This window comes from Elgaria multicarinata, chromosome 5 (genome assembly GCF_023053635.1).
Source record: "Elgaria multicarinata webbii isolate HBS135686 ecotype San Diego chromosome 5, rElgMul1.1.pri, whole genome shotgun sequence".
NCBI classification, from domain to species: domain Eukaryota; kingdom Metazoa; phylum Chordata; class Lepidosauria; order Squamata; family Anguidae; genus Elgaria; species Elgaria multicarinata.
Window position 1 is genome coordinate 115,198,744 of NC_086175.1, and position 24,932 is coordinate 115,223,675.

The window sequence follows — 24,932 nt, forward strand, 5'->3', positions numbered from 1 at the left end:
GGAGGAACCTGAAATACAGAAGTGACAACACTGCGGTGGGACCAACCTGAATCATCGCATTGACTTCAGAAATTCCAGAGTTCTCAAGCCAGAGGGAACAAAGCCGAAAGATCCACATGTCGTGCTCTTCCCCGCTCAGTAAACAGTTGATGTAGTTCTCAATGGCTTTGCACAAGAAGTGTTTACGATCTTCTCCCAGAGCACGAATTGCACATTCATCCAGTTCTAGCTCCCGTTGAACTTTGACAGTATATCTTAGCAACAGAGATTTAGAAATAACACCACCAGTCTAAAATTCAGCTACTTGAATCCTGACAGATATCTTTTTGATAAGGTCGCCTCCCTCTCCGAAAAAACATATGTCCTCAAAGTACTTGGCCCAATGATTTCAGTATCCAGGACTACACTATAACATTAAGCAATTCCAATGGCAGGAGAAGGCAAAAGCCAAACATTTATAATTAACTCTTTTCTACAGAGGGCTGGGAGCTAGGTCATGCTTACTGTTCCCTAAGAAAGCACATAACAAATATAGCCAGATGAACTACATTTGCATCTGGCTAACCAGCTGCCAGACCCACCTTAAACTGCTATCTATTAGTGGATGTAGGCCACACCTCTGTTAAGAGACCTACCTGTTTGTTTGTAATTTATGTTCCCTTAGAAGTCCAACTTCCTCCTTGGCTTTCTTCAATAAAGCTTGCTTGTTTTCAAACTCTGATGATTTCATATAGTTCTCAATTCTTTGGTACTGAGTATCCGAAAAACGAGCCAGAGACAGAAAAGCCTTCATTTTACCGCTCTTTAGGTCATCAGTGCCGTCCCCATTTTGGTGCCCAGCAACCTCTACTGCCTAGAATCAATGTTACAAAAATGATTTAAGATTCTTTTTTAAAAATTATAACCTGCCAGCTTGGCCAATAAACACCAACTGTTTAGTGATTAAATAACTAAAGCTACAAAAGCAAAATATCATTTTCAAATCCTTTGCAAAACTTGCACGATTCATCCAGAGTCCTTTACCTTTTCCAAGTAGTTCTTCATAATGACGGTAGGATTTTCTAAACAAGTCTCTGCTAACCAGCTTCCACATAATCTCAGACATTCTGTGTAAATTAATCTTAGGCTTTCGTTGTTCTCCACCTTTGAACAACAATATATCATACAGGTCAGACATATTAACTAAAGTGCTCACATCCTCAACATGTAATGTGCAATTCCCCTTTTATTTAAGGTTTTCTGCATATGCTTTGGTCCTTTCAACACAACAACGTCATGGCATGATCTGCTGTATTTGTTTTCTTTTTCCCCCAAAATGAAAACAGGAATTTAAACAATGTGGCTGCTGCCAAGTCAACACAGTACAAACTGTACCACACTACCTGGAATGAATCTTCATCCAATTTCTTGATAATCTCCTTTAGAATACTCAGTGCTAAGCTTTCTTCCTTTTTAGCCCAGAAAACTTGAGCTTCCTCTAGTTGCCACTCAGATACCCCATGTCTTGTTGGGCTGAATTGTTTAATTTGAAACATTGCCCTTTCTGGAAGCTGAAAGACAAACAAACAAACAAGAATCATAGAATCATAGAATAGCAGAGTTGGAAGGGGCCTACAAGGCCATCGAGTCCAACCCCCTGCTCAATGCAGGAAGTTTCACATTTTTCTCCTGCTCTTGAGATGTGATCCAGCTCTTCACACTTTTGAAAACCAGTATCAGCTACATCCCATCCCAGAAAGAATTTCATCTTCAGGTATGCAGATTTTACCAAAAATGCCTCCTCTTGAGAGCTCTGAAGATCCAGCACAGTCTGGCATGAAGTGAAAACCCACTCCTTTACATCCAAAGTTAAGAACCGAGCAAGGCACTAAGAGCATTTATAATGTGCTTGTCCATACCAATAGGGCAAGTAATCATTTCTGTGGCTACAACTTAAACTATAGGATTAGTGTTTAGGAGAGATTTAGACCTAGTATTATCATCCTTATATTGAACATGAAAGCCAGGACCAAGAAAATAGTAATTTGCCATAGATGACTTAATACTCACACTCTTTTACATATTCCATAAGAACATAAAAAGAGCCACACACAGATTAGTATTCATGTGTATTTTAGGGCACAATCCTATGCACGTTTAGACAGAAAACCTTACAACTCTCAGGATGCCCTAGCCAGCATGGTATGTTGGGAATTAGGACCTTTTTTCTATCTAAACATGCATAAGGTTGCCCTATTAATCTTCCTTTCATTCCTCACATTTTGAAGGTCTAAAGATAAATAGAATGACTTTCTTCTACCTCTGTTCCCACATACATTTTCAGACTGTGCTTATGTGGGGATTCTAGTCTGCGTTTATGTAAATTAATCCAGAGGTGTTTTTTTTTTAAAAAAAAACACCATTGAATTTATTTAAAATATTCCTTGGCTGCCAGGGCAGGAACACTCTCAAGGTGGCGTACAACAATAAACTGCATTATAAAAACTAATGGTTTTTCTTTTTCCCCCAGGTAGTGTGGTACAGTGTCTGGGGGGATGGGGACGGGACGGGACATAAGTTTGTTTGGTTTCCTAGCTCTGTGCTTGTAGACAGGACTCTCAGCTTGGAATCAGTAAACTGACTCATAACCAGTGCAGAGAGAACCATGCTGCCAATGTCTCCATGCTCGCATAAAGGAGCATAAAGATGGGGAAAAGCAGGCTTCTGGGGGTGGGGTGGGGAGAAGACTGGGGACGTGGGGCTGCAAGATATCCCCAGCCACCCCCAGCTGCCTTCCCTCCCCCTCCCCGAAGTGTCCGCTAGACAGGCGAAATTGCTGGTCGAGCTAAAATGCGGAGCAGGAGGCACAAGGCAATTTGTGGAACGGTAATTTTATAACATATCTTAGACAAGCATTGGTGTATCTTATTTAAAAACACAACTGTCAATTTATACCTAATATTTTAAAGTTAATTAAAAGATACTTGTGAACAAATATTTAAGATAGCAGGTCTAGATGCAACTTTTAGAATGTATTACTTGTGTATTCTTTGCCACTCGAGACAGCCTGGACAGCTCCACAAGATGTTTGATGAGGATGTTTTTAATGCATTCCCTTTTGGCATTCTCACTTTCCTTCTCCAAGAGGATCTTCAGAATCACTGTGCGCAGAGCCATGATAGGCTCCTGGAAACTAAAGTCACTGTCCTGGAGAAGCTGGGACTGTTTCTGCCACTTCAGATACATGTAATTCAGTTCATTGGCAGTAAGTGATCTGAAAGCAGAGGGCATAAGAAAGGAAGTGAGGAACTCTGACTAAAAATAAATAAGGTATTAGCTAGACAAAAGTCTGATTTTAAAACATAGGACTCAGACACAATGTCAGATTCACACAAAAAAGCAAAAATCATTTACAAAACCTTTTCTTGTCACATGCAGAAGAGTATTGAGCACCAGGCACGGCGAATGATTATTTTAGGAGAGATTCTGAGATGGAGTGTGTTCATTCAATTCAATAAAATGCATCCAATCTATAAAAATACCCTGTATGGCCCTAATTTAATATATGCACATATTTACTGATTTTACTTATATCCTGCCCTTCATAAAATATCTCTGGGCGGGATACACACACAGAGAGAGTAATATCGAGAGCAATATATCGGAGACTTTCCAGAGGCTTGATTCAACATGAAGGCAAAGTGAAGGAACTGAATTACAATCTCAATATGGACATTGCATTTTCCCAGGAAATCTCTGATCTAGGCTTGGGAAATTTTCAAATTTGCATGCAAATCCAGTTACATATCTTTAATTACTAGTTCTACATAATCAGGTCCCCAAAAGGTATTTCAGTTAGTTCTCAGACTTCAGGCACAGAACATAAAAGTTTGGATGGGGACCTACCAAGCTCCATCCCCGCATACCTTCACCAAACATAGTGTTGTTATACCAGCACAGACTGACACAAATGTTTAGGAATATTATTCTAATCTGAATTACAAAAAAGTGTCAGTTATTGTGTAAGCCATTATTATTCAATTTATTTTAGCAAAAGTTTAAACAAATATATAATTTAAATTTTATTTATATTAATAACGAAGGAATAAAGATTTTGATAACCAGACACAAAGGAACGTACTAAGGCAAACCGTGCAAATACATCCAGAGTATTATATACAAAATAAAGCATGAGAGGAAACAGTACATACCCAGAGAAGCGTCCTATGTATTCCAACTCTCCAATGGTCTGTAGTCTGCAGAGTGTAGGTAGCAATGAATATACAGATTCAAGACGACCTTTAGACAGCTCTTCTACTTCCTTGATTCTATGAATATAAGAAAGAAAGAACATAAAACTTCTATTTACTGCCAACCTAATTTAAAACCCCACCGCAGTAAATAGAAGTGATAAAAGATACTGTATCAAGCAGCCCTTAATAGAGTCCAAGATTTTTTTTCTAATGAACCCAATCATTAAACTTCTCATCAGAAAATAAAATCTGGCTGTAACAGATGCCTAAAACCTTTATGATGTCCTGACTTAACTAAAAAAATAGAGTATTTCCTAAACTGCATATCAAGCTTCATATCATGTTAAATGTGAAAGGGTAAATGAGTCCTTTATGGTAGGAAACGTCTTTTAAAAAGAGGTGCTTTTTTTTTTTAATAGTAGCAAATCTCCCGGACTGTGTTTCTTGTGGATGCTGTGTCAATTCTCTTCCATCCATTAAGATTTATGCCTTATCTCTGATGTTTCAGATGCTTGTTTCTCAAGTTTCCCATTGGTACATCATGCCTTAAATAAACTGCTAAAAGAACCCATCAGAAGCTACACTGATATTTTACAAAAATGAAACACGACAACACACTAAACCACGATAGTTAAGCATTTTGAGCGAAACATGATGGCTTAGTATGTCTTGTGAACCATGACTTAGCATGTTGTGTGAACCATTCCTAACCATGGTGGCAACATAACCATGGTTTAAACACGCTCATTAACCATTTGCTGCAAAAAGGGTTAGCGGCCTAACCATGGTTTAATGTGTTGTCTGAATAGGCCCAATTGTAAAAGAAGAAATTTCCAGAGCTTATTGGTTACCTGGCAAACTTCAGTCTTTCACAAAAAGTAGAGAATTCCTTGTCCCTTAAACACTGCAGAGCATCATACAGTGATTCATGGTAGCCTCGTCCTCCCGTTTCGTCTCTGAAAAGACAAACATCATATTTGAATTCAAAACCCATATTAAACTGGTCTTTATAACAGTAGCCATTCATCAGCTTACTCATTCCTGCTAGAACTCCTTCACATAAAGATAAAGAGCTGAAAGTATTTAACATGCTCAAGACTGAATAAAACTTTAATTTTGCATTACTTTGCAGAAGAGGTCTGATCCCATTGCATATTCCTCCAAGCTGCTTGAAAACGAATCTCTTGTAATTCCATAGAGCATTCTTCATTCTCCTGTTCCAACCCTTTTAAGTAGACGGAGAGTGTATCGCATAGCCCAAAGTTCTGTAAGGCCTACCAATCAGTTAAGATAGAAGGTTAACATCTGAAGGATCAGGTTTGATTTCTGAAAATACAACCATTAGAAGCGAAGCACATTTACTACAAGTAATTCCCACCAACTTACTTCTAATCCTAGTGGGATTTATTTCAGGTTAACATATTTAGGGTCCACCTGATCATAAAATCTTTTACAGTGCTGCAGTCAAAATCATGTTCTGCACAGACACCATAAAGGATTAAACAAATATGCCAATTTCTCTAGTACTCCAAATCACAGATAACTAATACATTATCTAGTGGGAATGGTCAGAAGGAAATAATGGAAGAATTTTTCCTTAACTGATTCAATAAGAAACTATTTAGAAGGGCAATTAAGATTCTTATTTTGTTCTGTTCTGCCAGATCTTCTGAGTTCTATGCTCTTGGGTTTTGTGTTGTTCCCTGCCAGCTATATTGTATATTATTGATGACTTTAGTATTGTATGGTAGTAATGATTTTCTGCGATGTCTGGAAGGGGGAGGGGGAAAGTGTGTTTCCCCCCTCTGGGGTTGGACTGTGGTCTCCAACCTCAGATTAAGGAATCCGAAGAATCCTACACACCCACCCTGCCCTAGACACTGTTTAGAGGTCATAAGACTGCTTTCTTAATGGCCTAAATCCAATAACTTGCTTAAACCCATTGAAACAATTTCTAATTAAGATACATTGCCATTGCCATGGAATAGTTGTGAAAATGTACAGGAGGCTATATTATCAAGACAACAAAAATATGGAAACAATTCACTTAGTGGTTTAGTGTTAGGACACCTGATATCAGTATAATAAGCCCTTAATGTCTTTACTCCATTTTGGTAAAAATTACCTCTATTATTCCTGCCTGTCGAGTTGATGGTGGGAGGTTCGTTTCAAGGTCATAAGTTACCAGGGCTTTTCCCCACACTGCTTCATGTTCATATGTTCTTATCCTGTTTCAGGTAGAGAATATTAAGATTTATAATATTTTGCCTTCAGATGAGATTACTAAAAATTTAATAAAATTAATACCTAGCTAATGGCTCTAGCATTCTTCCTCCACCACAGCCATAGATACTATCCGGTTCTCCAATACTTCTGTATATATCCATGAGAAGATCCTAAATAAAACAGAAAGTTTTTGTCTGTCTTCCATTCCATATGACATAAGTATTTAATTACATTGCAATCATCAGTGGAATACAGCATGCAGGCTACGCTCAGGGCAAATGTACATATCTTCTTTAATGCAAAGGATGCAAAGAACCATACACCTAACTGGACCTATCTTTCATGAATGGCAACAAACTATAGTTGTAGAAGGAATTGATTCAACAATTATTGTGGGAAAATAGAGCTACATGTTATCTGCATCACACATAAAGCAAAAGGCTACAAGCTAAAATCTTCTCTCTGCTCATAGAATACTGTGTTTCAAAGCATCATCTTTGCATCATCTGAGACCATTTCTACATGACCTTTCAGGTTAGTTTATGGAGGTCAGTGGGGTCATACCATTATTAAATGGTTTGGTAATTATGACGTACATGTTATCCATCTTAAAATACATCTCCTTGTGAATAAGTCAGACTACTCTCAAAAATAGAACAAATACTTTGTGCCATATTTATTATACCTGCAAACTTATTCCAATTTCTTCTTTACTCTTGTTGCTCAAAGAAGTAAGTGATGAAGAAGAATTCTGACTTCCTTCCTCAAATGTTAGATGTTTAACTGCTTTGGAAGTAGACCTGCAAGAAAGAAATTTTAAGAATGGGTGTCAAAGTTGGGTATACATTGTTTCTGAGCTTTTCAAAAAGGCTGCTAGTTATATCAACCGAAACTGCAAGCAGACCTTAGTAATGCTCAATTACTTGGCCAAACTGGGTCTACGTCTTTGGTCAGGCCCACCCAGTTATCTACTTAACACATGCCTATATCCAGTGTTTTGAAGGTAGAAAAAAAATCTGACCTTAAATGAACTGCTGTATTTTATTGTAAACTATTATACTGACAGGATTTTAACAGATAAAGCAATTGTTCATTGCCTCTTTCACTGATATAATCTTAATGTAGCAAGTAGATTACTTTACTGAAACCAGTGGGCCAAAACCATTGTTTGATTGCTAAAAGTTAACTGATTTTATCTGAAAGTGATATTTGTAGCAATAGGAAAATATTGGTGAATTAGGAAAACAATATTGAGTATCAGAACATTCTTCCCAAGATGAAAGGATCCTTTGAGTCAAGTTCATTACACATACACACATATAAAATGTATTATAGTTTTAACCTAAACATAAATAGCCTGCATTTAACACTAATACCTTTTCTGTTGCTTGCTTAAGTTTATCTTATCTGCATAGATTTCTGCATAGAGCAAAGCTGTGAAGTGAGCTGCACAAGACTGGGCTGCCATGGCAACCTGAAGGTAGTTAAGCTCCAGCCAGAAGCTGTCTTCGAAGACTGTACTTGAAGGATTCCTGGATGAAATATTAAACACAAATGCATTCATCTCACTTTATATAAAATTGGTTTAAACTGAAAGAGGTACATATGATCCCTGGATAGCCTATTTCCCATGATGATTTTGTCAGATGTATAACAATTATTGCTTTAAGAGAATTTTAAATTATTCAGTATCTTTAGGAAGATTTTAGCAGTCGCTTTAGTTTAATCTACAAACACAATTCTAGGCTAAATATAAAGTCATTTTCAGTAGGTATTTTAGTCATTACTGAGTACTTCTTTTCTACACAACTGAAACATAAGTCATATAAATGATAGTGACTGACCCTGTGTCTAAATTGCCCACTGTTGCAAGATAAAAGTGCAGTAAAATAAGATACAGGCTAACATAAAAACTAAACCCACTTCTTTTGCCGTCTTAAGTAGTCAACCACAGCAAGCATAGTTTTTCGAGATACTTTATCCAAACTTCCATGAATAAGGGGTTCTGAATCTAGGTTATAGAAAAAAATCCAGTTATTAAATTACTGATGTGCAACAGGAACTCTTATACAGGGTCCCCAACCCCGGTCCATTATTAAGCATCAAAGCAGCAAATTATTTTACACAATCTATCTCAGATTCTGACACAGGAGAAGCTTCCCAGATTTACCTGGATCTGAATTTGCAGGTGTAGATGACCTGCTGGGAGTCAATGCATGTTTGCAACAGGTGGTGAAAAACATCTGAATGTGTGTGGACAAAAGAGTTTGCCCAGAATCATTTGAATCATGAAGCAGAATATCATGAATCAAGTACGGAAGAACAGTCTGACAAAAATCTGTTTGAACCTAGAAATACATAAATAAAATGTTGAAAATCCACATTATTAGTTTCACTTTGTCTCTTATAGACACTTTTATTCTTATAGAAAATCATCATATAAAAGTAGTCAATATATTGTTCACTTAAAAAGTTCACATATTGCCAAATTATCTGGGCAATGAAAAAACAACATACTAAGACAATAAAAAAGAAATACATTAAATAAAAACCCAGGATCAGAGCATGCCAACATTGCTATTTTACCTCACACAAGGGCTTCAGTAACAGAAGGGTCTCACTTTTTACCCCTCCACTATCCAATAATGCACATGTTAAGGTCTTAATCCAAACATCATGACTTTCACTCTGTGGAATCCATAGATTTGCATTAGCCAGATCGTCCGAAAGGGTTTCTCTTGCTTTTTCAGGCACCTCCAAGAACTAAATATGATTTTTATTAATAAAAAGAAAGAAATCAAGTTGTTGTTAAAGCCCACCATTATAAATCCCTCCTTTCACAGCCATTAACTCCAACCTCTCCTTGGCTAGCTCACAGTTCTGTTTCTTCCATATACTGAAATGCTGAGACAAGTAAAAGAACATTTTAAAGGCTCTAAAAGAAAAATCCAGGCTTCATTCAAGCTGCCCATGGCATCTAGAAATCCATAACGGAATCAAATTACTTTGGATTTCTATGAATTTTACCCACGATTTTGCAGCGTACCAGCTTTCCTAAGTTGCATGGATTCTGTGGACTGGTTTTTGTTTTTGTTTTACTTTCTGGAATTTTATACAAAGTCAGTGATAGAAAAATACATAAAACAAAAAAAATCAGCCGTGTGTGTGTGTGTGTACCTATATCTATCTGTCTGTCTATCTATTTCCCCCATAGGCTAAGGCATGAAAATGCACATTTGGGGGGGGGGGGCATTTGCGACTTTGCACAAATGCGAATTTGTCCAAATTCGGGAAATTGGAAAAAAAATCTAATGTTGTCAATGAGAGGACAATGAAACAAAAGGCATGTAATAATCCTCAAAATGCAAACAGAATGGATTTTACCAAATCTGTACATCCCTAAAAGCTTCTAATAAAACTGAAGTGCCACAAAGCCAACCTAACTGAATAGTTTACTCTGTGAGGAGAAAACTCCTCCAGGAAGAGAAAAGCTGGTGACAGCCAAATGGTCACATAAATGGACAATGCGGATATACAAAGAAGGAACCTAACCTACAGGAGAGAAACAGTGAGAAAGAGCTTCAGAATGTTCAGAAGCTGGAGGATGTTCTGAAGACGTTGCTGCTCAGATTCTAGTCAAAGGAGTTGTGAGGGAAAGGAACTTGTCCACCCCTTGAGGCTTGTACAAAGAACAGGGCTGGTGTACTCAAAGGGGGGGGGGGAGTTTCAGCTTCCACTTTCTAAAGCACAAAGTTTCTGAGATGTTTCTCTGCACAGGCAGAGAACCATGTGTGCCGCTACTTCCCCGAGAGTATATTGTAGCCTTCCATCCAAAAGCACCTTGAGCCAATGCAATAATAGCAATTTTTTTTAATGCCATTACCCTATGAGCACTATTTTGTTGACCTTTATCCTATGAGCAATTACTGGGCTCAGAAATCGAACATGCTGCAAAGGACTGTAGCAGGCTACAATCAGCCATCTGGTTTCTCCAAGGAGGCGTGGTTCTTGCTTAATGAGGTTAAGAATAACAGTGTGTCCTAGAGTTAGACAGTAAGCAGACTGCGGCCTTATCAAGCTTCTCAGGTAGAACAGACTTCTCTCCCTCCACTGAAGTAACAAGAAGTGGAAGGGAAGAAGAATTAAAAGGTAGTCTGAACTATAGCCAAAAGAAACAGACCCTGTTTTCTTGTTGGAGGCAGGACCAGAATCAGAAGTGCTCCTCCCACCAGAAGGTCTTGAAATGAACATTTTTGGACATTTAGAAATGGTTGGGAGGAGCTACTTGATCCATAATGTCCTTCTCAATCAAGAGAGGAGAGTTAATTTTCTGCAACTAGTTTTACAAGCCAGAAAATACAATACCCTTTTCGTAGACACTCTGAAAGGATGCAGGTATATCATCATAGTATCTTCTTTGTTTTTGTAAATCTCCCAAAATGCATGTCCGGTTTTGGTGGCTAAAACATTTTTCAAACAAGAAGTAGCCACTGATCGAACTTCAATACTAAAAGAACAACAAATTCTTTTTAGAATTTAGACATCATACACATTTTTAAAGCGCTCATACTGTATCAAATATTCAGCTGCATACTTACCATTGATCTATTAAAGCATTATTTATGAAAGTTAACATTATGAAAACCCACTGAAATTCTCTGTCTTCAAACAGATCAACTGCACTTGAGCAGGACACACTTTTACTGTGCTGCAAAGCTGTGGTAGAAAAATTGATAGGACCAATTTCTCCCAAACAACTTCCAACTGCCTCTGCAAATATAAACATTGAAATTTTAAACACAGCTTTGCATATGTAATGCACAAAAAACAAAACAAAATACAAGTAAGGCAGCTGCCCCTTCAGTATGACAACAGCAAAGGAAAAAAATCGTAATGATTTTATTACTGTAATACGTCCTGTGATTTTCATTATTCATCCTGATATCAAAATGGCATGGCATATATTTACAGCAAGGATATTTCGCACAAAGAAAACACCATGTTCCCTGCATTCTGGGCACTGTAGCATGGTGCTAGCCCATTTCTCTAGATGCTTCACTAATACAATTGAATACCACTGGCAAACATCAACATCAAACATGTCATCAAGTAATCACCTGAAGTATGAGTTCTTCTCATTGGTGGAAGCACCACAATAAAAATAAATACTTGAGGGACAATCATGCATATTAAAGACAGTCACCTTATATAAGAATAAAGTAGTGTAAGGCTTATGACTCGAGATGTAGCAGACTGATTTTGCTCATTTTTGTTTCAAACTGATGCGTGAGCAGTGTAGAAAATGTTGAAACTTTGAAAAAGTTCAGAGCTCAAGCTTCAATAGCCAAACAGTACGTTTCCATGCTCTGGCCAGGAGCCTAAGGCAGCTGGGGAACTATAGTTCCCATGTAGGTCCGCGCCACACAAGCACACAGGAAGAAAAACACAAAGCCAGGGATGGAGGGAGGGCCTTGGTCTTTACGAGTCGCCATAGTCACAGAGGAATGCGGGTGGAAGTAGTGGAGAATGCTCTGAGGCGGCAGAGGAGGAGAGAAAGAAGTGGCCCTAGGAAAAGCCAGGTTTTAAAATGTGGAGGAAGAGGGAAGGAGGTGGGCTTCAGGCCTGAGGGGAAGAAGTGAATGTGAGGAAGCAAGGGTCAAAAGTCCTTGATTGCGCTGGAGGACTGACACAATGGGGGTCAAGGAACAGTCTGTTTCCACCTCAGACGACTAGCACCTATGGTAACAGGGGCTTTAACTAGTAAGTAAACAGATACAAAAAAATTGCCTAATTCTTATTAAATCCTTATTTATTTATTTAGAATATTTATATACTGCTCCCCATTGAAAAATTTCAGAGCGGTGTACAAGATAAAAATAAAATAAAAACAGAATAAAACACTTAAAACAAATTTTAAAAGAAGCAAATACAGAGACTCAAGGCTGCATATTGAGGAAAGGCTTCTTGGAATAAAGATGTTTTCAGGAGGCGCCGAAAGGAGTACAAGTTTGGAGCCTGCCTGACCTCCAGAGGCAGGGAATTCCACAGGAGGGGAGCCACCACGCTGAAGGCTCTTCCCCTGGTGGACTCCAATTGGAGGATGGATCTATGTGGAACCACAAGGAGCAGACCCTCGATACATTGAATGCTTTATTTTGAAATTAAAACATGCACCTTCTGAAGAATGTATTGCATGACTTCCCCCCCCCCCCCACTGCTAGGTTGAGTTGGCTCAGGAGCAAGTTTAATTAAACTTTTCCGAAAACATGCTGGAAAAACTAATTCATCCCAGATTTTAGCAATATTCAACTCCCAAAATTTAGTTAATGACTCAGCAAGCCAGGCCAATTTTACAGAAGACAAAAAAGTGATGTGAAGACTAGCTATTATTTACTAAACAGTTAACAGAGCAATATGAATTTCAGGAATGATACATTACTGGGTTTTAATTGCCATTGTTCACATTTGAGTTAAATTTCTTTAGTTATTGCTGATATAAATGAATATATAAATCCACTATAAATGTGGATTTATAGTGCAATGTGATTTTTACTATTGCTGTTAAAAGAGCTATACCCATTTAAATGCTCAATTACTCACCCAAGACAGTATCAGTAGAGTTTACAGCTGTTTTTGAAAGTTGTAAAAAGCATGTCATCAACTTCACTATTACACAGTCTTTGGGGTTTTCTACCATTTGAAAGAAAAAAAATATTAAAAACAATATCAAGTGTATTAGTTGATTAATTGCATTTGCAACATCAGATAAAAATAATTATATATTCCAAAAGCTGTTTTGATCTCTATTGCAATCTTTGCCTCTCTAATAGGAGGCATACAACATTTTTTTTAAAAAAATAAAAGAGTATACAAATAAATAAAACACTATAAAACTATGTTGTATGATGTTCAGTATGTACTATACCTTCCTGCACAGACGAGAGGTCTTGGGACAGAAGTAAGGGAGACTGAGTTTCTGGGATCTGAGAATTAACTTTAAGGATGAAGGATGGATCAGTGCATAGAGTTAGTGTCTTTCTGGAAGATGTACATGTGGTCTCTAAACGAAAGGATACTTAGTTCTGATATCCTTCTGGCAAGTGTGATTGCCAGAGAAAGTCAGCAGAGCAGTCCTTAAGGGTTCAAATGCTGCCTTGGTAAGTCCCTCGAGGATGTGAAACAATGTACCACTGGAGGACTGATCAGGGATGCTAACCCATGGGTCTGCGATTGGGCTTTGACATAACTGAAGAGTGTGAAAGCCTGTCTCTGAAAGGCATTAGTTTTAAGACTCAAGTCCAGATCTGCCTCGAGGAAAAATTCTTTGACATGTGTTGTGATGTGGTTGGCTGACTTGCACCTGGAAGACAGCAGTGAGAGCATAACCTCCTCAGAGTATCCCAGACTTAGGTAGGTCTCCCTTTCAGAAGCCAGGAGGCTATATGGAGCCATCCAGGGTCTGGATGTGCTCTGGGTGAGAAGATGGGGAATAGTTGGGAGGAATGAGGGATCTGTCCATGTCCATTGCAGAGTCTCTAAAATCCATGGCCTCCATGGCCAGAAAGGAGCCACTAGGATAATTAATGCTTCTTTAAATCTGATTTTTCTAAGGACCTTGGGAACAGGGGCATTGCAGGAAACACAACCTATAGGCCTTGTGGTCAGGGCATCTTGTACCTTCACCATGCTTTCAAGCAACATGGAAAATAGTGAAGGGGTTTGTGATCCTTCAGCAAGGCAAACAAGTTCACTGTCATGGTACCACATGACTGTGGTTGTCGGAAAACAGTCTGATCCAGCCTCCACTCCCATAGATCAAGTTGTTGACAACTGAGAAAATCTGCTGTAATGTTGAAGGTCCCCTTTACGCCATGGGACAATATGGAACGAACTGACCATTATTTCCCAACCCAAGGAAGCGACATTTTGTCCCACCTGCCTGTTAGGTGGGCTTTTATGAACATGTCCATTCCAACAGGAACATGTTGGTTGCGAATCAGTGGCTGGAAACGATGCAAGTGGGCTAGTATTAGGAGAAGCCCGTGAAGCAATTTTTTTTGTCTCTGACCACATGCACATGAGTGACCGCTGATGTAGTCTGTTTTAGAAGCTTGGCGGACTTTTGCAGTGTGCTTTCCCAACAGAGCCATCGTGGGCAGAGAAGAAGGAAAGATTACTTTTTAAAAAAGAAAAGGTCGAAGGTGAAGAAATTGATAGGATGAAAAAGTATACCAAAGTGCAAGAAATAAATAGTAAAGAGGTATATGTTTGATTAAAAAAAATAAAGCGAAAATGGGGATTGTCTTGATACTAAGATAAGGCTACCATTGTACCTAGTTCGGAAACTTCAACTAGTTCGAAATATGGCAGCCAGGTTGGTCACCAGTACATCTAGGGGTGAGCATATTACCCCAGCATTAAAATCACTCTACTGGCTGCCAATTAGTTTCCGGGCAAAGTACAAAGTGTTGGTCATTACCTTTAAAGCCCTAAATGGTTTGGGTCCAGGTTACCTGCAGGACCGCCTTCTCCCATACAGTCCGCCCCGCACACTCAGGTCCTCTGGGGAGAACTTACTTCAGTCAGCCAAAACTAGGCTGACATCAGTTTCCCAGAGGACCTTTTCTTCTGTCACCCCTGGATTATGGAACAGCCTACCGGAGGAGATTCGTAATATTAACTCTCTCTGTGATTTTAAGGCAGCTTTGAAGACTAGCCTTTAGGCCTACCCAGATTAATGTAAAATTAAGAATTTTTATGATGTGTTGATTCCTGTACTAATGTGGTTCCCTGCCTTGATACAAAGGGAGAGGTGGGTAAGAAAGAATTATTATTATTATTATTATTATTATTATTATTATTATTATTATTAAAGATCATAATACACAGCATACACAGGAATTAAAAAAATTAGTCCCAAATTCATACCCTGAAATTCTTTCATAAGGTCCTTCATTTGTTCTTTATGTTCTTCAAGTTGTTTACGCAAATCATTTAAACCTTCACGTCTTGTCAATGGCAGTGAATCCGAGATATTTATGGATAGGAAATGATTAATTTCCTGCAAACATCAAATTGATTTTACAGTAAGGATACAATATATAGCTAATACCTTTAAAGCCCGTCAATTAGATGTTATTGCAAAGAGAAATGCTTGTTTATTACACAGAAACTTTTATAGACTTTAAACAACTGAGCAAGACAAATCTAACACTTAACTATGGAAATCACTTTATTATCCCAGCATAAAAACCTATATAATTATATATATGTACAAAAAATAAAAATAAACTCTTCAAGGAAGAGAGATTAAAATTCATATGTAGTTATTTTTTCTAAAATCCTTGAAATTAACCTGTTCACAAGTTAACTGTTTATATTACCTCCAAGAGAGAAAATTCCCCTCTACTGTATTTTATTTTTTGCTGAGTAGCACGCAGTTCTTTAAAAGCGGGATGATCAGGAAAAGGATCTAGATGTCTGATTGCTTGGTACAGATTTTCATTTTCCTTATTATCGATCACTAAGTACTTCAATAAGCCCAAGACCTAAAAATAAATAAAGGGATGAAGAACAGAATAATGAAAACTATTATTAAATGGTTTTCACCGTTTTACATGAAAAAATAACAGAGTAATGTGATTTGTACACTGATTTTTCTACACTACCTCTATGCATCAAGAGACCAGGAGCAGGCCATAGGCTTGAGTACTTTCTCCTCTCACCACACAGGAATCTTCGGGATGAGGCCTGCCACCACCCCACCCACCCCTCCCCCAGTTTGGTCTCAGATTCTGAATCAGACTCAGAGCCTGAAGCAGAAGGCCAGCCAAGACAGGGAGCGAGAGAGGAAATTCTCCAAGACTCTCCAAGAGTCAGGGTGGAATCTTCCCAGGAGCTTATCGAACAGGAGGCCCAGACTTGGAGATCATCCTCCCCCTTCCCACCCTCAATGGGAACTCAGTCCTTGTTGGAGGGAGAGGGAGCATAGGAACTGACAGATCCCAGTGTCCACCTCAGGTGGCATTGAGAAGAAATGGGAGGTGTTCCCCCAGACTAGCTGCACAACAGAAGTTACAATATGAGAGCCCTCCCCGAAGGGAGGGCACGGCAGAAAACTTTTCATTTAGTTGACAGGCAACTGCCTTGCTTTGCTTGACTAATTAAGCATAGAGGTTAGTTCCTAGCATTCACACTCCTTTCAGGTGTGAAGAAGTGGTTGTTGTTTTTACTGAATAAAGGTTTTGAGGATTGCACAGTGAACCACTTTGTTGTCTCACATTGCAGTAGCAGGGCTTGGAGTCACGACAGAATCCTTACTAGAACCAGGAGATCCTGCATTTATTTGAATCCAAGATCTTCCTTGTCCCTGGATACTTAACTTGTTGAGCAGCCTCAATATTCAGTGTCAAGGAAGATCCTACATTTAGGTTGCAATAATAAATATGCTTACTAGACTAGAGAACATGCCCCACTGAAGATGGTGGGTCTTACTTCTGATTAAACATGCATGCACAAAGCTAATTACTCAGTTCAAGTATACTCATTTCAACATGCTGGGGAAGGAAGTAGGGCGGGGGAAGGGGACAATGTGCACGAGCCAAAGGCCTGTTACTGATTTCACTGCACATAAAGCTGAAACAGAAGAAAAAACATTCAAAACACCCCTGCTATCTGGCTGCCTTCAAGTATAAAAGAGCACAAAATGAGAAAACAAAAGTTTTTTTTTTAAAGGGGGATCGAAATCCAGATTCCTACTGGTTGTATGCTCAAAGGCAATTCAATTCAAAGTTTTCATAATCCTCATTTTGGGTGATCAGGGCGATATAAACAGTTTGGAAAAACACAAAACCGTGTTTTAAAATGAAATGGTGACAAATTCAGTTTCAAAAAGATAACTTTCAAATTACCTTTCAAAATTCAAAAGAAAAAATCATGGTATTTTTTTTTAAAAAAATCAGATTCAGAAAGATCTTTTAAGACTAATCTTTTAAATGTAGATGTTAATGATAAAATGAATGATTTTCCGAATGACTGCCAGCAAACTATTCTAGTACCACCAATTCACTCACATACTAATCTATTCCATGGCCAACAGCCTTTACATTAAGATGCATTAGTTTGGCTGAAATAAATAGCAAATCTAGTTAACAAAGTTTTAAAATATTACTGGTGTAATTACATTCAGTAGATTGGTGTAATCAATTATCAGTTCTTCCTTTCAAATAAATCTAAATGCAGATACTACTGCTTGCAGCTCTCAGATTTGATGACACAGAAACAAAATAGAACCATCATAATTAAGTTGAGCAATCACAGAGCTGTGATCATTTAATTTAATTCTTCACTGGCATGCGTTTTGAAAATAATTACGCATACTTGCCTAAAAAGGTTTTTAAGGAAGACAGATGCTAAGTGGCTCAATGTTTCTACTAAATAAGGGAAATAGTGAACAAAAATCTAAGTGACACATGTAAAAAGAACAATATTACAGAAGGAATTAGTTATAAAAGGAAAACTGCACTACTGTAAGGATTGGAGTTTAAAGGCAGACAGCAAGATGATATTTGACAATGAACAGTTTTGAGCCTGAAGATTTTATTGGTTTCTAGCCTTCCCATAGGTTTTGTCTCCACAACCTCCCTTTAAACTTGAAAAAGGGTCTATAATACCCTTCATCACACTCACCATGTTGAGTGTCCCAGACTGATGCAGCATATGGAACAAGCCCCAATCTTCCTCATAACCCTGTAGCTCAGGTGATGAGTGGGGTACTGCTCCCACAATTGTGCTGTTCTTTTAAGGCACTCTTAGTTTGGATGTGCATTGTGACAGAGACCTGACCAGGCCCCCAGAATTTGGGAAGAAAGCAGGGGTTTGTCTCTGACCTTAAACTGAAATTCAGATGCATAGCACCAGTCTGAATTCACACCTTGATGGAAGGGAGAAGTGGTGACCCCCATTTTTGGTCAGAGTTCAAGGTGAGCAAAACTTGTTCTCCCTCCCACCAGATTTGAAGACAAGGTTAAAGTTTGTTCTATGTACACAATAGGGCCATAAGCATCCATATCTTAAACAGCAGACCCTATGCCACGTAGCACATACCTTTTGAAACTGAGGGAAACTTTTAAAAAAAGTTTTTGATATTGCAGGGGTGGGTGGGGGTGGCTTATCTTCAAAGAAAAAAGACCGCCAGGCATACCTCACTAATTGCCTTGTTTTATTTTAATGTTGGAGATTGTGTTTTGTATCTACTGTGTTAATAATAATAATAAAAATATTTCTCACCCGCCTCGTCATTTGGATTGAGGCGGGGAACAATAATAAGTATAAATACATAAAATTGATTTAAAACATAGTACACTTTATTAAAACATCCTAAAAACATCCTAAAATTCCACTGGGTAGGCCTGCCGGAAGAGATCACCTTGGTCACTCTAAGATAAAAGGGGTGGGTAAAATAAAGCAATGAAGCTTTTTAGATCCTAGGCGAAATATGTGAGATCACTAACAAAATGCCTAACAAGTGTCTCAAGCTTACCTCTTCTTGGGCCTCAGGTTGGTCTCCAACTATAGGTATTAATGTACCCACAACAACATGGAGGTGACTCCCTAAGGCATCCCCACAATATTTGACTGCTGTTTGGCAAACACGATTGAGAAGGTCAAGACACAGCAAGAAGCTTCGGAGGGATACTCCTTTGAGTGGTATAGGCCTAAAACAAGCACAGAGAAAAATTAACTGAAAAGGCACCAATATGAAACTGGAGTGGGGAGAGGGATCTCACGTTAAGCTTGAAGGAGTTAGAATGCACTCTTTAATTACAGGGTGTATCAGGGTAATAATTTTACAGGAGAAAGTCTCCTATGATTAAAAACAAATGAAAGCAATATAACATACCCTATTCCTTCAATTCTAAGACACACTTTTCCCCCATATAAACATCTCTAAAAATGGGGTGTGTCTCAGGGGTTTTTTTTTCCTGTTGGTGGTACTGAAATTAGTGTGCGTCTTACAATCGAAGAAATACGGTAGTCCTTAGAGGCTGAGTTTCTTAACTCACCAACCAAATTCATAGCTTACAAGTAAAGGCACTTGGGATAGCAAACCTGGGAAAAAACCTCAGCTTGAGACCTTGGCTGTGTTCTCCTGTAATGGTAAACCAGGATTTAGTCTCATATGCAAAAGCCTTTGCAAGTCCAAGTGAAGCTTCATGGTTCATGCTCCCACTTTCTTCTTCTTCTTCTCCTCATGTATTTCTGCTGAGTTTAGTTTTGCTTTCCCTAATTCCTGGCTTGTTGTTATGTACAAACCAGGAACCATGGTTTAAAATAAGATCTAGTGAATCCATTGATAGACAAAGTAACAACAACCCCTGGATTGTTTTGCTAGCTTGCTTAACCAACAAGAGATTTTTAAAAAAACAACAACAAAATTTCTGATTCATGTAAAGCAACAAACCAGATATTGGGGAAAATGTTAACAAACTCATCAGAAATCCTCCTCCCGGGTATGTGGAAAACGAGGGAAGGGGGAATAATGCCAACCCAAGGCGTCATTCTGGCTCACAGAGGCTTGTCCACATAAGACTACATCCTGGTTTAGCATTACATGAGAACCACTCCCTTTGCTGCCATTCAGAGTACAAAATATATTAAGTACATTTGGACTAGATGGATTGACCCAGTATAAGGGAGCTCTACAAATGCTATATCTTATCCAAATGAACTGAATCCTGTGTATAGACAGTAACATGTAATACTCATACGTACCTGTTGTTGATGTGGTGAATCATAGTATAAATCACATCCCGAAGTACGAAAGCCCATGCTCCTCCTAAACCACCTTTTATCTCTTTCAATAATAAATTTACAAAAAAATGATATATCATAAGGATTCTATGTCTTTTGTAAATATTACTTGATCCAGATGCTTGCTTACATATGGCAAGTAAGATTTTCTGGAATGACTCCTAAAAAAGAAAAGAAAAAAAGAACAAAACATGAAATAGCAATCTATCTATTCACTGTTTCGGTGCTACTTACTTTAATAAAAAGGTAAGTCTAGTCCTTTTAAATTGTTTTATGATTGTATTCTGTGCTTTTTAAATTGTATTTTATGACCGTGGAAAAAATTTGTGGTCTCATTTTGTACACCACATCCTTTAATGAACAGTTTTAAACATATTTTAAGAAAGAAATAAGACATAACAAAAAAGGGGATTTGTTTTCATTAGGTTGGAATTAGATGTGATGACATATGCGGCTGTCACAAAAAATGGCACCCAGGACAATCCGCTATTTATTTATTACTTATTTTATTTAAAATATTTATATCCCGCCCTATATCACTAAGATCTCAGGGCGGCGTACAGATAAAAACATACAGCATAAAACAATAAATATACACAGTTAAAAACAAATTAAACCATAATCCAAGTTAAAACAATATATAATTTAAAAGCAATAGATGCAGTTAAAACAGTTAAAACAATGTGCCAGTGAGTTTAACTATCAAAGGCTTTATTAAAAAGCCATGTTTTTACTTGGCGTCGAAATGCAATCAATGTTGGCGCTACCATCCATCCACCCATCTCCCCATTGCAGCAGCAGTGCAGGTGATTTCATCCATCAATACTTTGCTAAAAGGGGGCATCATAGCAAAGTACTGATGGATGTGCGGTGTGTGAGATGGCCCAAGAGAATGTCTGTGCCACCATGGCTCCAGGCCTCAGAGTGAGGCACTGGGCTTGGTGGGTGTTTTGGAGAGTTGGTTTCCATCAGGAAAGCAGCCGATGGGGCTCTCTCAAATGGCCATCCAATGCTTTGCTCAGAGGGACTCTTCCTCACAGCGAGACTTTGGACCTGGCAGGCATGCCAGAGAGCCACCCCGGCCACTTTTCTGCTGCAGTATTTGCTGTACCAAGAAAATGGCTGACAGGGCTCTCCACAGCAGCTGAGCGATGTCTTGCTCTGTGGGATCCTTCTTCAGAGAGAGAAGTTGGTCCTGCCACGTGCTGCAAAAAGCTATGCTGTCCATCTGCAGCTGGTCGCGGTCGCAGCGGGTGGCCCTCTGCACACGGGATGTGGCATGTGCCATCTGCCACCTGAGGCTAGGGTCTCACCCTGCCTCCTGGAAGAGTCAGCCCAACATTTCAGTCACAGAAGGTCAACATCAATAACTTACAGGGTTTTTGGAAAGAATTCCTACAAGACCTTTTGACTTTGTTTTATGACAACTGCTAATGTAATCCAATGTTTCTTTGATGATGTATGATGGAAAATGAGGGGGATTCGGAGTAGGATCCAGATCTCTGAAAGAATTGAAAAGATTGCAAGCCTTTCAAAACCTTGAAGACTTCACACAGAAAAATCTAACAGGAACAGATAAATCTAAGTGACAATAAATAGGATGAGGTTGCAACCAAGGCTGATTCTCTTAACAGTTAGAGGAAACAGATCAATCCATATTAGAATAATTATTTAGTGAGTACATATTTTAATCCATTAACAAGTTTTTCAACAGTTCTGATCTGATCTAGATATCAGTTTATAGCTGAAAGGGCATTTGCTAATTCAGCACTGGTTCAAAGGTACAGACTCACTCTGAGGTTTATGTCATAGATATGTGTGTGCACTCACACATTTCTATTAACTTCACATTGGGGAAGGGTGATTGTTTGCCTACCTGTGTCTACTTACTGTAACGTGTACATGCATTTATTTCTATGCAGTGTATCTAGAGAAAAGGAGTGGAATGGCAACTTGTACTGGGCTAATGCCCATAGGAACACATAAGTCTGGCTTATAAGTTTACGTTATATGTGAGACCACAAACTATTGTGCAATCCTATGCATACAAATACATAAAATTATATAGGTATCATAAAATTAACAGATTTCTCCTGTTTCTTAAGCTACTACTAATAATGTCTAACCATCCCAAATGGCCTTAGACTTGATAGACATCATTTCTCAATTCAAGCCTCTTCATCCCACTCCCAGTTCTTAAATATGGGCAACAAGTCTACACATAAGGACATACATTACAAACTATAGCACATTAACAAAAAAAGGTAAACCATACCCTGTAAATCTCATTAGGTCAACATCTTCGCCTGCCTTGATATGTACTGGCTCATGTAAGGTCATCAACACCTCTACTACAATCTCTGGCAAATTACCATGAAATAAATTCTCTATCAGCTGCAAAAAAACCCGACACACAGCTTAAGGTTCATCTTAAGTATGAAATACAATAAAGGCTGGTTACTACATTACCTATAAGTCTTCATACTGATCTTACATTAAAAAGCACTCAACTCAGAAGGTAGAGTATTTGGTTACCTGAAAATTCTTCTACTTGTTCACCATATTGTAGTTCGAACAATGGGTGATCTCCTTGCCATCCAGGCAGAGGAGGTCCTTTGAAAAAAGACTTTGCCTGAAGCATGAATAGGAGGCACCTCCTGCTTCTACCCTAGAACAACAATCTACCCCAGCGAAATAAATATCCCTAAAACAAACTGGAAGAAGTGGTGCTTAACCAGTAATGAAAGTACAAAAGGAAGAAAAGAACCCTCCAGAGTGGGTAATAGATCACTGTCTGATAAAAGTAGGAGAACTAACAGAGAAACCATTCTCTGCTTGACACTCTCCAATGTTCTGTCTTGCCCAAATGTTTGTTGGAGCCCAAATAGGTCTCCAGCAGTCTGAAGTACCCTTCTACCAAAGGCAGCATCAACTGAATTAGAATATTCCCATTTGGAAAAAGTGTAGTGCGATGACTAGATGGACACCCTGAATGTCTGCTCTTTGTAACCTGAGATTCCTTATAGGCATCTGCAATACATACCTTGAGCTGTCTAGCCAGGAAGGCTTTAAATGTCTTTCTAACCCTTCCTTTAACCCCGTACGTGAAAATCAAGGAAGAGGACCACCAAAAGGGCTTTGTCCTATAATTTAAGAATTATAGGACAAATATAATATAATATCTCCTAATATAAAGGCAGCACCATGTTTTTCCTCTTTGGTGTTTGTTCGGGCATGGGGATGGAAATCGAGCTGATCACAAAACGATAGACCTGGAATGGGACTGTTGTTAGCTCCAAGTCCCTCTCTGCCAAAGTTTCAAGGCCTCATGAGGACTTCAAAGTATCGACCTCCTGTAGCCCAAGACCTGCAATTAATGCTACTAGGACTGATGAACGTCATGGATGAAATAGCACTCAGGGCAAAGCACAGTACAGCACTGCCCTTTGTAAGTAAAGTAGAGAAATCTACACTAGGCCAATCTGATAGTGATATAGAAGAATGGGCTTGTTCAGACAACACACTAAGTCATGGTTAGTCCACTAACCCTTTAGCAGCAAATGGTTAGTGAGCTTGTTTAAACCGTGGTTATATAGCCACCATGGCTATGAATGGTTCACATGACACACTAAGCCACAATGTTGAGCTCAAAACGCTTAACCGTCATATAAAATTGAACCACTCATTGCTTCTAACGTAGCTTTGGTTTTTAAATACTAGCATTCAAATGCTTCTCATCTAATATAATAGTGTGAATTATATGAAAACCAAACAAGTGAAAAAGTACCTGTTTTCCTAAGTAGTTTTCATCTTTCAGTTTGTCATAAACCTTAGAAGCCGTATCTCTCTTTTGTGCAATGTCACCATCTTCATGATTTTGGTAGGCAAAGTAAGGCAGAATATTAACTAGTATTTTGGGAAAGCAATGTGCCAGAAGCTGCTGCTGCTCTCTTTCAATCTTGTTAGCAATCAATTTTACCGCTTCAAACTGGTCTTTAACTACCAGTTGTGGAATCAAAACTTTGTAACAGGATCTACAATTAAAGGTTCATTTAAATTATGACAAAATGGTTGGAAAAAATATTAAATTTCAGTTACAGCAGAGATGGCACTGGTTACGTAAAGAATGGAATGACTGCATCCTAACACAAATTATTCTTGAAAAGGTCTTTGTAATGGCCTGCGAATTAGATACTAGCAAGTTAATTGTTGCCAGAGCTTACTTTAGAAATAATAATAATAATTTAATTCTTACCCGCCTCTCCACTTGGATCGAGGCAGGGAACAACAATGAATATAAAACACATTAAAAATGGATTAAAAACATACCATACATGATTAAAACATCTTTAAAACATCTTTAAAACATGCTAAAATTTCACTGGATAGGCCTGCCGGAATAGATCAGTATTTATTTATTTAAAACATTTATATCCCGCTCTATATCAATAAGATCTCAGGGCGGCGTACGGATAAAAGCATATAATATAAAACAGTAAATATACACAGCTAAAAACAAATTAAACCATAAACCAGGTTAAAACAATATATAATTTAAAGCAGTTAATTTAAAGCAGTATTTAAACAGTTAAAACAATGTGCCAGCTTAGTGCTTTTTTAAATTCTAAAAGACTGTTAAGTTGACAAATCTCCTCCGGCAGG

General features: G+C 38.4%; 1 protein-coding gene across 1 annotated transcript in view; it reads right to left on the reverse strand.

Annotated features, from left to right (window-relative positions):
- ATM (ATM serine/threonine kinase) overlaps positions 1 to 24,932 on the reverse strand; it is a 70,706-nt gene that overhangs the window by 16,734 nt on the left and 29,040 nt on the right. The window contains exons 26-50 of the mRNA XM_063127080.1: positions 24,058 to 24,304; positions 22,546 to 22,664; positions 21,646 to 21,772; positions 20,232 to 20,431; positions 19,000 to 19,174; positions 15,842 to 16,006; positions 15,387 to 15,519; positions 13,059 to 13,148; positions 11,057 to 11,228; positions 10,824 to 10,965; positions 9,045 to 9,221; positions 8,629 to 8,806; positions 8,382 to 8,469; positions 7,835 to 7,990; positions 7,144 to 7,258; positions 6,540 to 6,628; positions 6,358 to 6,460; positions 5,358 to 5,506; positions 5,084 to 5,188; positions 4,191 to 4,307; positions 3,019 to 3,253; positions 1,383 to 1,550; positions 1,024 to 1,143; positions 636 to 853; positions 47 to 254 (exon numbers count right to left, since the gene is read on the reverse strand). Of these exons, the coding sequence (XP_062983150.1) occupies positions 47 to 254; positions 636 to 853; positions 1,024 to 1,143; positions 1,383 to 1,550; positions 3,019 to 3,253; positions 4,191 to 4,307; positions 5,084 to 5,188; positions 5,358 to 5,506; positions 6,358 to 6,460; positions 6,540 to 6,628; positions 7,144 to 7,258; positions 7,835 to 7,990; positions 8,382 to 8,469; positions 8,629 to 8,806; positions 9,045 to 9,221; positions 10,824 to 10,965; positions 11,057 to 11,228; positions 13,059 to 13,148; positions 15,387 to 15,519; positions 15,842 to 16,006; positions 19,000 to 19,174; positions 20,232 to 20,431; positions 21,646 to 21,772; positions 22,546 to 22,664; positions 24,058 to 24,304 (3,796 nt within the window). The remainder of the gene's footprint in view (positions 1 to 46; positions 255 to 635; positions 854 to 1,023; positions 1,144 to 1,382; positions 1,551 to 3,018; positions 3,254 to 4,190; positions 4,308 to 5,083; positions 5,189 to 5,357; positions 5,507 to 6,357; positions 6,461 to 6,539; positions 6,629 to 7,143; positions 7,259 to 7,834; positions 7,991 to 8,381; positions 8,470 to 8,628; positions 8,807 to 9,044; positions 9,222 to 10,823; positions 10,966 to 11,056; positions 11,229 to 13,058; positions 13,149 to 15,386; positions 15,520 to 15,841; positions 16,007 to 18,999; positions 19,175 to 20,231; positions 20,432 to 21,645; positions 21,773 to 22,545; positions 22,665 to 24,057; positions 24,305 to 24,932) is intronic.